Source organism: Micromys minutus, assembly GCF_963924665.1.
Source record: "Micromys minutus genome assembly, chromosome: 12".
NCBI classification, from domain to species: domain Eukaryota; kingdom Metazoa; phylum Chordata; class Mammalia; order Rodentia; family Muridae; genus Micromys; species Micromys minutus.
Genome location: NC_137981.1, coordinates 39,225,345 through 39,240,749, shown reverse-complemented (window position 1 = coordinate 39,240,749; position 15,405 = coordinate 39,225,345). Strand labels below are relative to the sequence as shown.

General features: G+C 37.7%; 1 protein-coding gene across 1 annotated transcript; it reads left to right on the top strand.

Moving 5' to 3' along the window:
- Positions 1–832: 832 nt before the first annotated feature.
- LOC308428330 (IQ domain-containing protein H-like) lies at positions 833–13,900 on the top strand (the record flags this gene model as incomplete). Its single annotated transcript, XM_080926741.1, is given in 4 exon segments — positions 833–841; positions 12,083–12,094; positions 12,098–13,186; positions 13,190–13,900. Coding segments are annotated over 4 exon segments (1,821 nt in total).
- Positions 13,901–15,405: the final 1,505 nt, after the last annotated feature.

Genomic DNA, 15,405 nt, shown 5'->3' with positions numbered 1-15,405 from the left:
TGACCCTGGGGCATAACCATGAAGACATGGGTTTCCTTAAGTAATCACAGTTGCTGTAGGTATAAGGCTTGCTTTTATAATAATGTATATATTTTATGTTATGCTTCTCTTTCAAGGAATAATCTCACTGTCAAGAATAATCAATCTTTGATAATCAGAAACAGCATAATTTCAGGAATAGAGCATACATCTGGTGTTCTATATCTTCTTCCATAATAAGATATTCAAGAAGTGGTGATTTGAGGGCAAGATCCTACCAAGCTAAGTTTATTGTTTGTGCCTGAAGAGTTGCTCTTGAGGAAAGTTCTGCAGTGACCACTTAGTTACCATTTTCGGATACTATGACAATATTTTGAACACTTTCAGACTGATTAATCAAGACCACAGAAAGGAGTCACATAATTGTGGCAGCATTTAAAAAAAATTTTGTATAGGCTCAAAAATTTAAAGGCTAGAATTGAAGTGGAGTGATCTGGAACAACATTTTTCACTAACTCAGTGGTCCTAGGTGAAGAAAAAAGGCACAGGTTGTGAGGAAAGTTGTAGTATACTGAGATAACCAAGTATAACAGAGTATGGGTAACTCAAATATAATTCGGTGGTATATTACAATCAATCTTGAGTGTCAGCTAAAATAATAACTCCTAAAATATAGATGAACTTGCGGGTCCAGATATTCATTTCAGACCTCATTTTACAGATCCTGACCTAAGCTTGAAGTCAAGTTATGCAACAAGCTGATACTGAGCACTCCTTTCTAGGTTACTCCCTAAGAAGCCTGTGTCTAGCACTAGTTTCAAGGCTACTCTCCAATAAGCACCAATCATAAAAAATGCATAAGGTAAGCTGATGATTTACCTGTCAGTACTAGCCAATTATTTTAAGGAGAGACAAAATTCTATAATAGCCTCCTTATTATAGAATGTATAACAGGATAGAAACCCCCTTGCTTGTTTGCTCTATAAATGCTTGCTTGAAATTGAACTCAGGAAACAATTAACTTAATTTCATCTTGTGAGTAACTTGGAGAATGAGTATACATTGGTTACAGTTATGTTAAAAGAGCAGGCCTAAATAGGCATTGAACAATGAATAGTTTGGACTTCAAATCTGGAATAACCTACAATCTAGAAATGATGGTCATACTTGTGATTCTGACTTTGAGGCTTGAAGACATAGTACTTTGCTTTTGATATTAAGAAACAGTGGCCATGAAAATCTTAGACCCTGGCAAGGTGGTACACACCATTAATTACAGTAGACAAATGCAAGTAGATTTCTGAGTTTAAGGCCAGCCTGAAACAGACCAATTTCTAGGTAAAGAAATGCATAGGTTCAGTCGTAAGCACCTTTAATTTCATCTTCAGGTGAGTGAACCATGTAGATTTTTGAGTTGAATGTCTATCTACAGAGTATGTTCCATAACAGCCAAACTAAGGCAATAAGGAGTTAAAAAACTAAAAGCTGGTGATAATGTAATATAAATATGGGGCCATGTTTCAGCTTCACCAAGCAGCCGACCTTGTAGGTATTGGCCATGTGACTTTGTCTTCAGAGTCAAAAGGCTAAGGTCCGAAATTGATGATTCCTGGGTTAATCAAAAGGGATCCCATGGTAAATGATTGAATTGATATGCAATTATTACTAAGGAAGTAGCTTATGCAAAAAAAATTACTGGGCTTTGGTTCATTCACAGGAGAAAATGGTCTCCAGCAGAGAGCTATCTAGAGAACAACACAACTGTCAGCTTGTATCCCTCACTGACTCTGAGTTGGCCATCTGTCAACCCCAAATTCCTCTTTTTCAGTAAACTATCCCATGCTGAGGCTGGTACTCAGCACCCTGAACAACAAGTCTAAGAATGTCACACTCCTCCAGAATAAGAAACAAGGATATATCCCTCAAAGTCAATCTTTTATATTCAACATAAACAGGTAAAAGCAAACAGACTGCTGGCTAATTTCTATCAGGTTTCTTTTCCTTCCTTCTTTCATTCCTTCCTTCCTTCCTTCCTTCCTTCCTTCCTCTCTCTCTCTCTCTTCACTCTCTCTCTCTCTGTGTCTGTCTCTCTCTCTCTTTCTTTCTTTCTTCCTTCTTTCTTTCTTTTTTCTTTCTTTCTTTCTATATTTCTTTCTTTCTTTCTTTCTTTCTGCCTTCTTTCCTTTTCTCTTTCTTTCTTTCTTTCTTTCTTTCTCTCTCTCTCTTTCTTTCTTTCTCTCTTTCTCTTTCTTTCTTTCTTTCTTTCTTTCTTTCTTTCTCTCTCTCTCTCTCTCTCTTTCTTTCTTTCTTTCTTTCTTTCTGCCTTCCTTCCTTTTCCTTTTCTTTCTTTCTTCCTTTCATTTTATCTCTTTCTTTAATTTTAACTCTCTCTCTCTCTCTCTCTCTCTCTCTCTCTCTCTCTCTCTCTCTCTCTCTCTCTCTCTCTTTCTTTTTTCTAATAAAATTATTTTTCCATACAATACATGACAACAACAGTCCCCCTTCCCGACTCTCCCAACATTCTGCCTACAAACCTCCCTCCCCTCCCAGCTCCATCCACTCCTTTCCACTCTTCAGAAAAAAAGGACCTGTGAGAAAGAACAATAAAAAACAACAAAATAAACAAAAATAAGACAAGGAAAAACCTTCATACAGAGCCTGGACAAGGCACCCCATAGAAGAAAAAAGATACCAAGATTAGACAAAAGGGTCAAAGACTCCCACAGATTAGACACCCCACCCTCTGAAAAAAATAAAATAACCTAACAGCCACAGCATATTACATAATACTTCAGAGGCCCTGGTAAATACCTATGTAGCACCTTGCATGCTACTTCGATCTTTCTGGGTCCATGTAAACTTTGGTTAGTTGATTCAGTAGACTTATTCTCCTGGTGTTCTTCATTCCTTCTGACTCCTACAATAATATTTATCCCTCATGATTGGCTCTACCCTAGATTTCTGGACTATCAAGTCTCTAGGTCTTGATCACAACCCAGGCAGTGTCATCTATGGGTTTCTTCTCAATTCATGGACTTTAAGTTCAACCAGAAATTTGTTGTACATTCCCATGAGTTCTGTCCCGCCATTGCCATAGCATGTCTTGTAGTTAGAACACATTTTAGGTCAATATTTTTGTGATTGGGATATTGTCAGAATTTTTTTCCTAGCCTGTAGACTACCTTTCTGAACCCAAGAGACTAGAACTTAAGGGCAAAGATTCCATGCAGGCAACACCTGGACTTCTGTGTTTTCAATGAGTGGTGTATATGTTGTCCTCAGTCATAAGGCCCTGCAATCAGTTTCAAAGAGCACTTTTCCATATTAGCATCAGCCTTTTATACATAGGCATCTCCAAAGTACCTCGTTGGCCAACAACTCCACCAAGTGAATCCTAGTTCCTCTGCTGGGAGCCTTGCCTTGCTACAAGAGATGGCCAGATCAGATTACATACCCATTACTAAAAATCTTCCAAGTGTTTACCTCCATAGAATCCAGGAAGTTTCCACAGTAGGTTTCAATACAATCCCCAATGCAACCCAGTCCCAGCTGTCTCTTTCTATACTGTCTCCTTTCATCCCAACTCTGCTTCTCACCTGATCATTTTCCTCTTTGCCACTGCCTCCAACAGTCTTCAGTCTAACTGTAACATCTCTTCTATTGTCCCTTATCCAAAAGATCCATATTTCCTCTCTATAGCCCTCCTCCTTTTCTAACCTCTCTGGTGTACACACTGTAGCTTGGTTTTCATTTATTTGATAGCTAACATACACCTAAAAGTGAATACATACTGTTGAGGCCTATTCCTCTTAAGATAACCGTAGCCATTTTACATACAGACTCCATGTTACTGACAAGGTGAAAATAAGTTCAATGTTATTTTGTTAAATGACACTGAGGAATGTTATTAATAAGCCAAAAGTTTATGATGAATCACTTATATCCTGTTACCTAAATGTTTGAAAATTCCCATGTTCGCCCTTCTACTACAGTTTTTACCTCACTCGGGATCAGTAAATTCAAAGGTTAGCTGATACTCTATCTAGTTATGCAAAAATCTTATGCCCATTTACTGCTTGTTGTCAAACGTTTGAACCTGTTTTTCAAATAAAAAGTCTGCCCTTAGGACAGACCACTGCTAAAATTAGGTCTTTACTTCTTGTGAACCTGGATTTTAAGTATTTTAGTGTGCATTCAATAAACTATTCTTGCTTAACTGGGTTTGGTATACTTTTGGTTTGTGTGGTAACTCCCAAACACCCAACACATTCCACATTTTCTTTTAACCTGGATTTGGGTTACCTACTCAGGATAATATTTTCTAGTTGTATACATTTGCTTATGTAATTTCTGATAACACAAACACTATCAACTGAGCATTTCTTCATTGTGTAAATGTACTATATTTTTATCTACTCTTCAATTGGGAGAGTTCAAGTTTATTTCTAGTTCTTGGCTATTATGAATAAAGTCAGTGAAAATAGTTGCACAATAGTCTAGGATGTATATATTAGCATCCTTTGGGTTTTTGCCCAAGAGTATAACAGCTGGCTTTAAAGATAGGTTAATTTTCAATTTTCTTAGGAACCACCATATTGATGTTCATATTAAATGTACAAGTTTGAACTCTTATCAACAATGGAGGATTGCTTCCTTAGCTCTACATTTTCACCAACACGAGCTATTACTTGTGTGTTGATTTTTGTTGTTCTCGGTGGTATAATATGTAATTCTTAAATAGTATTTATTTTTATTTCCTTGATACCTAAGGATGTTGAATATGTCTTAATGTTTCTCAGCCATTTGAGTTTCCTCTATTGAGAATTATCATTTTAGATATGTACTTTTTTATAATTGTGCTATTTTCATTTTTGTTACTGTTGATTCCTTATATCTAATTTCCTTAGTTATTTATATATTTTAGATATTAATACTCAATTAGATGTGGAGTTGTTAAAAATCTGTCTCCATCCTGTAGGCTGCTGCTTTACTGAATTGATTGTGTCCTTTAATTTACCAAATCCTTTCAATTTCCTGAGGTTATATTTACTAATTTTTTTGTCTTAGTGACTTTGCTAATGATGCTTTTTTTTCAAGAAAGTCATTTTCTATGTCAGTATATTCAAGGCTATCTTCCACTTTCTCTATCATATTCAGTGTGTTTGAACTTGAACTTGAGTTTGGTCCATTGTGATAATTATGGTTCTATTTCTATTTTTCAATTAAATGCACTAAAATTGCACATTTCATGGTTATCAAGTTTCTTAAGTATATCTTTTGAAATCAAGTACTGAGTATTTTTAGCAATAAACTTTACACTCACTATCACTGTTTTCCATAGCATTCAAATCATATGTCTTTTACTTCAAGCATAATCACTTCAATCATGTTTCATTCTCCATCTGCTATTTTAAGGATTTTGTTATTCTTCATCAGTAGTTACCAAGATCCTTGCTATAGCCTCTTAACTAGGTTTTGATCTCTTCCATTATCACCCATTATCATTCTTATCATAGCTGAGATGATGCTGATCTTGTTAAATAAACTTATGTACATATACTTTTGAATTCTGTCTTCCTACTCTTTCATTCTTGCCTTTCCCAATTACCATCTTTTTGTTTTTCAATAAAAGATAGCTCATCTTTTGATAGCATTTTTCTAAATATCATTGTCCATAATGTTTGGAATATGATGATTCATTGTTGAAAATAGTTGTTCACTAAATACCAATAACAATTGCTGTCTCAACATGCCAACAACTACAAAAAACATGTATTCAGAAAACCAAATGTAAAAGCTTATGCTCAGAACTTCAACACTTAAGATATTGAGACCCATCTAAAACATGCTGGGGTACATTTGGAGACTTGGCTAAAATGATAAAAAAAAAAAAAAAAAAAAATTTAATACCTCTCTGTATAAGGTTAAACTTAACTGATACTTTGTGGTCAATATACATGGGATAATTTTCCTCGATTTTTTATGTTTTCTCATGTCTAAAAACACCAATTACCCTTTAAACATTGTCATTTTTCCCTGTAGTTTGTCATAATACTTAGTTTTCCTGATCTTAAAAAACTAAAAGTGAACCATACAAGTTTTTATATTATCTTTCATTCTTAAATATAAACACACACCTAAATTAACTTATTTTTAACTATTATTTTTTTCCACACTTGAAAAGTAGTAAATTGCTACATTTAGAGTTTCTTTTCTTTTCTTTCTTTTTTTTTTAAATTTTTTTTGCAAAATCTAGGAATGTGGCTGCCACAAAAAGACACAAAAAATCATGACATTTTTAACTTCGCTTACAAGGTTGTAAATATACAAATATTCTCTGTCAACATCATTTGCCAATCTTTGACAAAGGAAACTTTGCATTTATGGAGGATAATGTTTTAAATATAATTAATATTGTCAAGATAATAGGGAAACAAATGTAGATTATTTGTTCTTTTACTATTCTCATATTGGTAGAATGTCATTTATAACTTGTGAAAAGCAAATCAAGAGTATGTGACATATATTTTGTACCTTATAACAAATAAAAATAAACTGAGGATATTTGCCTGATTGCTGTCCTCAAACTCAAGTAACAAAAGTTTATTGGAGGGCACAGCCATCTGATGTTTGTTTCAGATATTTGAAATAGAAAGTCAATGGTTCCAATTAATAAATATAATCTTGTATTGCTTCAGTAAGAGTTTGCATTTTAATATAATATAAAATGTGTTGGTTGTTGATGGTTTCTAACTAAAACCAGGAAGCAGGAAAGAGCAATAACCATCTGTCACCCAAAATCACACACAAATTCAGATGGATTCATAATATTATTAAAGCCAGATAAGCCTGGCATGCAGGGCATTGTACACAAACGAAGTCAACACTAAGGTTAGGAAGCAACACAGAGCAGAACTTAGTAGCTTCCTTTCTATTTGAGATAAAACTACACAGAGCAAGCCACTTGGAGAAGTCATGAAAGCAGACTCCCACATAACCCAAGCCAACAAGATTGACAGATGAATCACATATATCAGAAAATATTGCACCCAGGCAAAAGAAAGTTCTCCCAAATCCATTATTCAGGATTTGAACAGAACAATGAAAATATGAGCTTCTGATACTATGAAACTGATGATGCAGCAGTAACTACAGACATGGGAGAGAGAATAACACTGAAAGGAAATGAATGAACTTGTATAAAGAGATTCCCAGTGGCCTCTAGCAAGTAAATGCTAATATTTTTGATTAGCACAATAAAAAGGAAAAATTTATCTGCCTCAGGATTTTTTTATTGAATGTTAATCAAAATCCTCAACCAGGAAATCTATTCGAGAAGAAGTTGATGCTCTCAAGCAGCAAAGTGTTCACTGAAGACTAACTTGCAGATAACATGAGTGAATTCTAGAAGGGACTACAGGAAGTTTTCTCTACTGCCTTAGCCCTAATGTACTTCAACAAGTATCTTATCCAGATTCAACCACACTAGGCCTATAGTATCAAGAAGATCAAACTGAAAAGATAGTGAAAGGCAGTGTTTCAAAAACTTTTTATTTTAAACTGAAAAAAACATGTATGAAAAATAATTTTTATTATCTGTCTTGTTTACTTTCAGGACATATGATACTGTTACAACAAAACGTGTTCATGAGCCTTAAAGGACAAACCAGGAGCCAATTCCACCATAATCACATTAGAATCTTTAAGCTTGAGCTTTGTGACCAAACATCCATATCTGACACAGCAGAGCAGTAGGAAACAGCTAGCTCCAAGGTACATATCTGGTTGGTGGTCTATTATCGTCATTAACAAAATTTGCTGGTACTGAGAGCCAAATTATAAACTTAACTTCTGATTTCCTTCTGACTGGTGGTCATTAGTAAGTGAAATGTCAGGTCAGGCTTGTAACCTCAAGGTGTAGATTTGTTGGGGAGTAACATGAAAACTGGTGCTAGATACAGGTTTTGTTGAGGTGGGGCAACCTGATAACTGAGTCTAAGTTCTGGCCTGTTAGTTTACAGATTTTACCCCCTTAAGTCAGCTTTTCTAAGATGGAGTCTGAATCCAAATAATCTGGTCTCTCATTTTCCCCTTTCTCTAGTAAATAAAAGGCCCAATCATGGGGCTTCCTGAAGCTCATAGGCTTCATTTTTGAGGATTCAGAGGGACTAATAATGACTCTTAATACCCAAAAGTTGAATAGTCTCAAGTTTATCTTATATTTAATAAGGCCCTTTATAACTTTGGCCATTTCTCTTTTGACTATCTCTGAATGGTTCACATGGAAACACCATTTTGTTTTAGAGGGTTGAGCATAGTCATTTTATATTGTATTTATACCTCTTTTGTTTTGTACTATTTCTGCAATGAAAAACCTAAAGACTCTTAGAAGTGGAAAATGTTATCTTATAATATAGCCAGTATGACTTGGTTAATTTAGGCCTGGATATATTGATGACCTTAAAGATATAGACCATAGTATTTTAGAGGGTGTCAGGGTTTCATCATCCATTCATCTTGATGTGCCCCATCATTGGAAGACAGAAGGAATTCCCGATGCTGGGTTTTTCTCCTGTTGCTCAGGGTCTTCTTCAACTATAAACAGTGTGTGATTTCACATTAAAATTGTGAGTTTCAGGGTGATTGAGGGTGGGGGAAAATACCTGTTTCATACAGAACACAATGTTTAGGCCAAGTATGTTTATGAGTTCCTTAGATAGCTTTGAGATCATCTAGCAATTAGGAATTCTCAAATTCAGTGATTATCTCTGCCTGTATGTTGATGTGTGAGTGAGATGGGTGATAATGAGGGGTGATATCTCAAACATGGCTTTAAAAGAAATAACTTCCATCTCATAAGTAGAGTTTTATATCATGTAGAAAGCTGAGAAATGGAGAGTTATTCAGTCAGTCATTTCCAGTTTCTTATGTCAGTTTAGTTAAGGTCTCTTTTAGGGTTTTGTTTATTATCTCTATCTGTCCTGACCTCTTGGTTCTATATGCACAATAAAGTCTAAATTCAATTGTAGGTGGTTGTCAAGGAGATATATTATTGGACAATAGAGAGTGGGGTGGGCACAAAGCTGGAAAACAGAAGAGAAAGGGAAAAGTGAGAGATTTTGAGAGGAGGCAACATGCAAGAATACATGTATATTTCTATTGGTCCATTTCTAGATAAATAAAATAAGGTTGCTTTGATTATTTCAAAGGATTTCTATGGGTCAATTTATCTTATCTAGATGGGAAGTTTATATCTTTGTCCACTGGTTGTAGGCTTATTGTGCAAAGGGTTTGTGGATTGATAATTTAGCGTATAAACCTGTTTGATAAGTTAATTATTGTACAGTCTTGTTTTAACTGGGTGGTGGGAGATTGTGAGTGAAAACAACACCCTGGAGCCATTGCAGACCATAGGGCAGAATGAACTGCCTAGGAAGGGAGCCAAGTAGAGAGGGCACCTTGCAGATTATGTGATAGTGTCTAGATGCACTCTGTTCCACAATAGAGCAGCTGCCATGGAGTGAGTCCGAGGTGCCTCTAACAACAGAATTATTTCTATATTTACCACTACAATCAATCACCAGAATATTGGCTAATTTCTGACTTACCTGGGACACAAAGGTTGGTCTATTGTCTGACCCTATCATCTGAGGAAGCCCATACTTTAGTAGTATGTCCTCTAAGAGCTTTTTTGTCACCACGGATATAGTTTCATGTTTGGTGAGGAAAGCCTCAGTCTAACCTGAAAAGTTATCTATAACCCCATTAAATACCTGTATCCAGCTACAGGCAAGATCAAGATGATGGATGTAGGCCTGGAAGGCAGCCTCCTTTGTTTTTTCTCATTATACTTCTATAAATTCTGTCTCCCAGTAGGCTCTAGGCTTTGTGTCTGTGAACCTATTATTAGGGTTCTTTTTAGCTGGCAGGCTTTTATGATAATCTTAGTTATCTTAGTATTTTCACCTCTAATCCTGATATTAGCATGTTGTATCAAATCCTATATTCTCTGTACATCTTTGTTGGAAGAAGAGTGGATCTTCTGAGGTATGTGTAGTTCCGTTTGTTTGGCACAATGAGTTTATAATCTGCTGTTTTCTCACTAGCCATTATAATATTGAGATATAGGCAAATTTCTAGCCCAGATTATGCCATGCTTTGAACACTAAGTATTCTAAGGGAATATAGGATCTCCTTGGTGCAAGGAAGTCAAGGGCAAGAAATATCTGATTTCTAGGACAGTGTGTTTGAATGTTTCATCTGTCCCATTTTGTACTCTGAAACTAGGTCTCCTCTCTGGTGTCCCAAGTAATTGATGATAGCCAGCTTTTAGGCCCCCATAGAGTTCTTAGTATAGACAGGATATTTAGTTTTTCCTTCTGCTGTTTAAAGGCCCCTCTCTTTGTAAATATTTCCCAAGACATGAGCATTAGAAAAGAAACACCAGTGATATATGTCTCTGGTCTTTTCTCAGTTCTAATGCCTTTGTTAGAGCAACTAGTTCAGCTTTTTGGGCTTGTCATCAATAGCCCCACCCTATATTTGTGACCACCACTGTTACAGCATAACTCCTTCCATTCTAAATGAGGCTCTTGTCATTGGCGAACAATGTTAACTCAGCATTCATCAAGGGGGTATCCTGAATAAATGATCTGGTCCCATGGATGTAGCCCAAATTTTTTAAGTTGTCATGTAGAAAAACTCATTGAGGTCTGGATCAGGCAGCAGGGTGGCTGAGCTTAGGGCAGCTGAGCCTTGAAAGATTATCCTAGAAAGGATTTCAGAAGAAACTCTCATAATGAGTCATTCTGGCATTAGTGACTGTCATATTTTGGCCCAGTGAAAGTTTGTCAGCATTTGTAACAAGGAGTATCATGGGTACAGTGATATGAAAATGCAGGAGGGGTGCAGCCTCTGGCAATTGAGTCTCAGATTTCTAGTCCATGAAGAGGCAGAGAGGGCTTAGTTACTTCTGACAACTGCAAAGCTGGTGTAGGAATTTTATTCTCGCTTCTGAGAGCCACCTCTGACTTTTACTTGATATATATTCCCCAGATTCAGGGAGGTCACCTGTGGTTGACAGAGCTGGGCCTTCTTAGTGGAGGCTAAATTTCCCAGAATCTAAGTCTCCTTGAAGCATTTTTGATTGGTTTCTGCTGCCTCTAGTAGGTAATTCATATACTGTTAAAGAGACTTTATCTAAAGATTTTTGCAAAATAGAATGCTAAATTCTATTATCAAAAGGAAATAAGTGGGTTTCTCTTCTGTTTGTAGGATTATCCATTGCATCTTTAAAGGTCATGGTTTAAATAGGCAATCCCCACCAGTCCCCGTGGAGCATTTTCTGGCCCAGTGGTTATTTTTTTAATTATAAGCACATTGGTTCTTTCTCAAGTGAGCTCATCCTTGATCCTTAGGGCCTTCCTTATTCTGTGGAATTTATCTGTTTTATGTGTTGTGAGATTATGAGTTGATTGGTTTTTCTCTTTCATCTTACCTATCTATCTATCTATCTATCTATCTATCATCTATCTATCTATCTATCTATCTATCTATCTATCTATCTATCATGTATCTACCTTTTTCTGCAGTAGTCTTACTTAGTACTCTCATTTTCTTAGTAGTCTTAACCCTTTGGAGTGCTTTATTTCCCCTTTGTTTTGTTGTTGTTGCTGTTGTTGATTTTCTCTTATATGATGTTGTCTATTCAATAAAAGCTAGAGCTACTGCTGTTTTTGCTTTTTTATGGCCCTGTCTAAGAAAGTCTCAGGGCTTTTATTATTATTTTTTTACTATCTTATTTATCCTTGGTCAAATTAGTGGGTGTCTTACAGACACTTTCAAACCTGGCAACAAGGCCTGGCAGATTTAAGATTCTCTCCTTACCTTAAAATGTTGTTAAATTTTCATCCTGTGTGGATTATGGGAAAGCCAGCATCAATAGCTGCTTGGGTATTGGTGGGTTCCCCTGTTGGTCCAGGACTCAGTTTACTGGCCTCTGTCTGGATTCCCTTTTGTGCTTCTGTGATCAAGAAAACCTGTGAAAGCTGTGGGTAATCATTCCAAGTAGGCTAGGGGTTAAGAAGTCTGTCTCTACCTGGAGAATTTCCGAATTTGAGCCAAGCATCTGGCAGCCAACTGGAGTCGCATCAGGACCTCCAGGAGGACCATTATCCATATACCATCATTAGGATATTCCCAGTCTGTGCGAAGATGCATTCCTGATTTGGACGTGGAGCAGAACATGCAGTTGGGGAGGCTGTGTGACATCCTAGATGCCAACGTCAATGTCATCTACATCTGCTCCCATCCTATGAACGATGAGCTAAAGCTGTACTACAGAAAACTCCTGAGTCTACAAGCAGCCATCAAGTCGGGGTACTATGGGGACAGGACTGACTTGCAGAACAGGTTCAGAATTATCACCCCTGAAGCTGTAAACTCCTTCACTAAGCATCACATGTGCCTGGCCACTCACCTGATGTACAGTCCCAAGGCAATCAAAAGAATAAAAAATCTCATCCAAGGAGAAGAGGCCTACATTGTGGGCGGGGTCCTCCACAGAGACGACTTAGCTGTTGCCGATATGTTGAACGTGCCCATCCTGGGCTCGGAGCCTGAGCTGGTTCACCTGTACAATACCAAGTCTGGAAGTAAACGGATCTTTGATAATGCTAACGTGCCCATGCCTCCTGGAGTCTATGACATCTACACTTACCAACAGATGATAGAACAGCTGAGCCAGCTGGTGATTGACAACCTGGGAATCCGACGCTGGGTCTTTAAAATGAACATGGAATTCGGAGGAAACGGGACAACATTCTGTGACATTCCCTCCCATCTACAGTGCTACAACTGGGTGCTGAAGGAGAGTAACAGATTCAGCCATGAGGACTGGAAGAAGAAATGGGCACAAGAGTCGGCTCTGGTGAAGATCTCTGAGGAGATGGCAGGCGTCTTAGCCCAGCACGTGCAGCTAGTCAATGAGAAACGGTTCCCGACGTGGAGAAAATTCCTCCACATGTTTCTCACTCAAGGCGGTGTAATTGAGGCATACCCGCCTGCAGAGAGCATCACCAACCTCACCGTAGACATGCTGATAGAACCTAATGGAGAAGTCAGAGTGCTGTCAATGGGTGACCAGTTTCATGCCGACGGCCCCTTCATTTCTTCTGGTACGACCATGCCTCAGACCTCGGTGGATCCCTAAGTTCTCAATTCTTTGTGCCTCCAAATTGGAAACATCTGCAAAGAGAAAGACGTGGTTGGCTATTTTTCTATAGATCTGGTGACTTTTATTGATCCGATCACCTTAGAGCAGCAGGTATGGACAACAGGCCTCAACCTTGCTTACAATGACCAGCTAGCCATGACGCAGCTCACCCTGTACCTGACAAATGGTCATCTGAATTGTCGTCTGAGCACCCTGGAAGTGCCCCCCATTAAAGACGACACAGAAAGAAAAAAGCATCACCTTAGTATCCAGGCAGAGCTGGCACCAGAAACCAGTCGCTATGCAGTGATGTCCACCCAGCTGAAGCACGGCAATCTCTCGCTAATCTTCTATTACGTTTTCTTCCAGATGTGTAAGGCCCATGGCATTGGATATGACCTTGAGGACAGACAAGGAACTGTTTTTATATTATATGAATCTCTGAAGAGATACAAGTTGGGCATGTTAACAATAGGTGTGGATCTCCAGGGGGTCCTCATGACCTTTGCTCGCAATCTCTTCATCATCCATCAAGAAATATCAGCACCTAATATGCAAGGCGAGACCAATTTTAAGACTACCGTTGATGATATCGAAACCATTTTAGGAGTAACAGAAGAAAATAAAATGATATTTGCAGGAGAAAAACGGCGCAAAGAAGAGGAAGATGTGTATGAGCCTATTGAGATACACTCAAAACCAGTGTGACTTTGGATACCTGTCTAGAGCAACAAAGAATGTTTGCTTTGCAGTTACTATGAAAGTGGGGAGGTTAACTTGCTTAGTTTCCAAAGAGGTAAATCCAAACAAATTGTAATGTAATAGTCTTTAAAATCTTGTTTACTATGCAGTGTTATTTTACTCATTAAACTTAAACCTGCCAGTGTTTTTTCAAAAAAAAAAAAAAAAAAAAAGAAGAAGAAGTCTGTCTCTAAAAGATTAATTAAAATTGAGGGTTGTCTGAAAAGGGGAGTAGTGAGGTTTCTAGTTGTAAAGGTAACTAGTGGCAAAGGCCATGAGTTGGTTTTTTTGATCATCAACTAGCACAGCTGCTCTCAAAAGAGAGGGATGACAGACTTAGACTCAGAAGTCAGCCCACTGTGGCACTGTTTGCCTGCACCAGGTTTCCCAGGCCCTACCTGTGACAGAGCTGCCTGGGGTGACTGTCTTTTCACCTGCAGGGTTGAATTGGGTGGGGGTAGGGGGAATAACACTTCCACTACTCCTCCTTGAATGACCAAGTAGGATAGTGTAGGAGGAGAAAGGCACTCTGGTGTCTCTTCTTATATAGCTGTGGGCTTTCTGCTAGCCAAGGCAAAAGCATGTGGCTATTGTCTGGGGGGGGGGGGGAAAGTTTAACCAATTGTTCAGGTCCTCTGGGTGGTTTCACCAGATCATTATATGAGGTATTTGGTCCAGGTGGTCAAATTTGGGTTTGAAAATTACTTTTTTGATTCCTTTTAACCAATTCCAGGTTAAAAGACTCTCAAGGTGTCAGCCAGTGTTGAAAAGAGGCTATTCCATCCTGCAAATTATGGTTAGTTTATCTTTCTTAATGGTGACAGAGAGATTCTCTACCCTAGTTTAAAATCCTTAAGAACCAATTATAATGTGATTGAAGGTGCCTGTCCCATGTGAGTCCATCAGAAAGTCACCCAGTAATGAGAAACAGACAACAATAAACACAAAACCAAGAAAGATGTTAATCTTAATCTGCCAGGAAAGAACGAGAAGTAAGCAGATGTAAGAGATAGCACTCTCACAATCCTCTCAATGCTCTTCCACATTCAGTCTTCTTTCTCTTTATATCTTTCACTTCATTCTGTTTTCCACTCCTATCACCTTCTTCATGCATCAGTTATTTGATGCAGAGATTCCTCTGTAGCCTATGGTGGTTTCAAACTTACCATAGATCATACTGGTCTTAATATCACAGTAGCTCTTTTACCGCAGTTTACCAAGTAGTAGGTTATAGTTATAAACTACCACACCTAGTTGCATCTCGAAAACATATTCTGTATGTTTTCTTCTAGCCTCAAAATTCCAACTTAAACTTTATTCTCCTAAATATGTTTTTTTTCCTTATATGTGTATCAAAGAACTGCAGTGGTGCAGATAAATTTTAATCCAGCAACATGGCTACTCTGGCAAGGGATCACATTCATAAAAGGTCTAGGATTTGGTGATCAAGCTGGAATGCAGGCACACCCTTT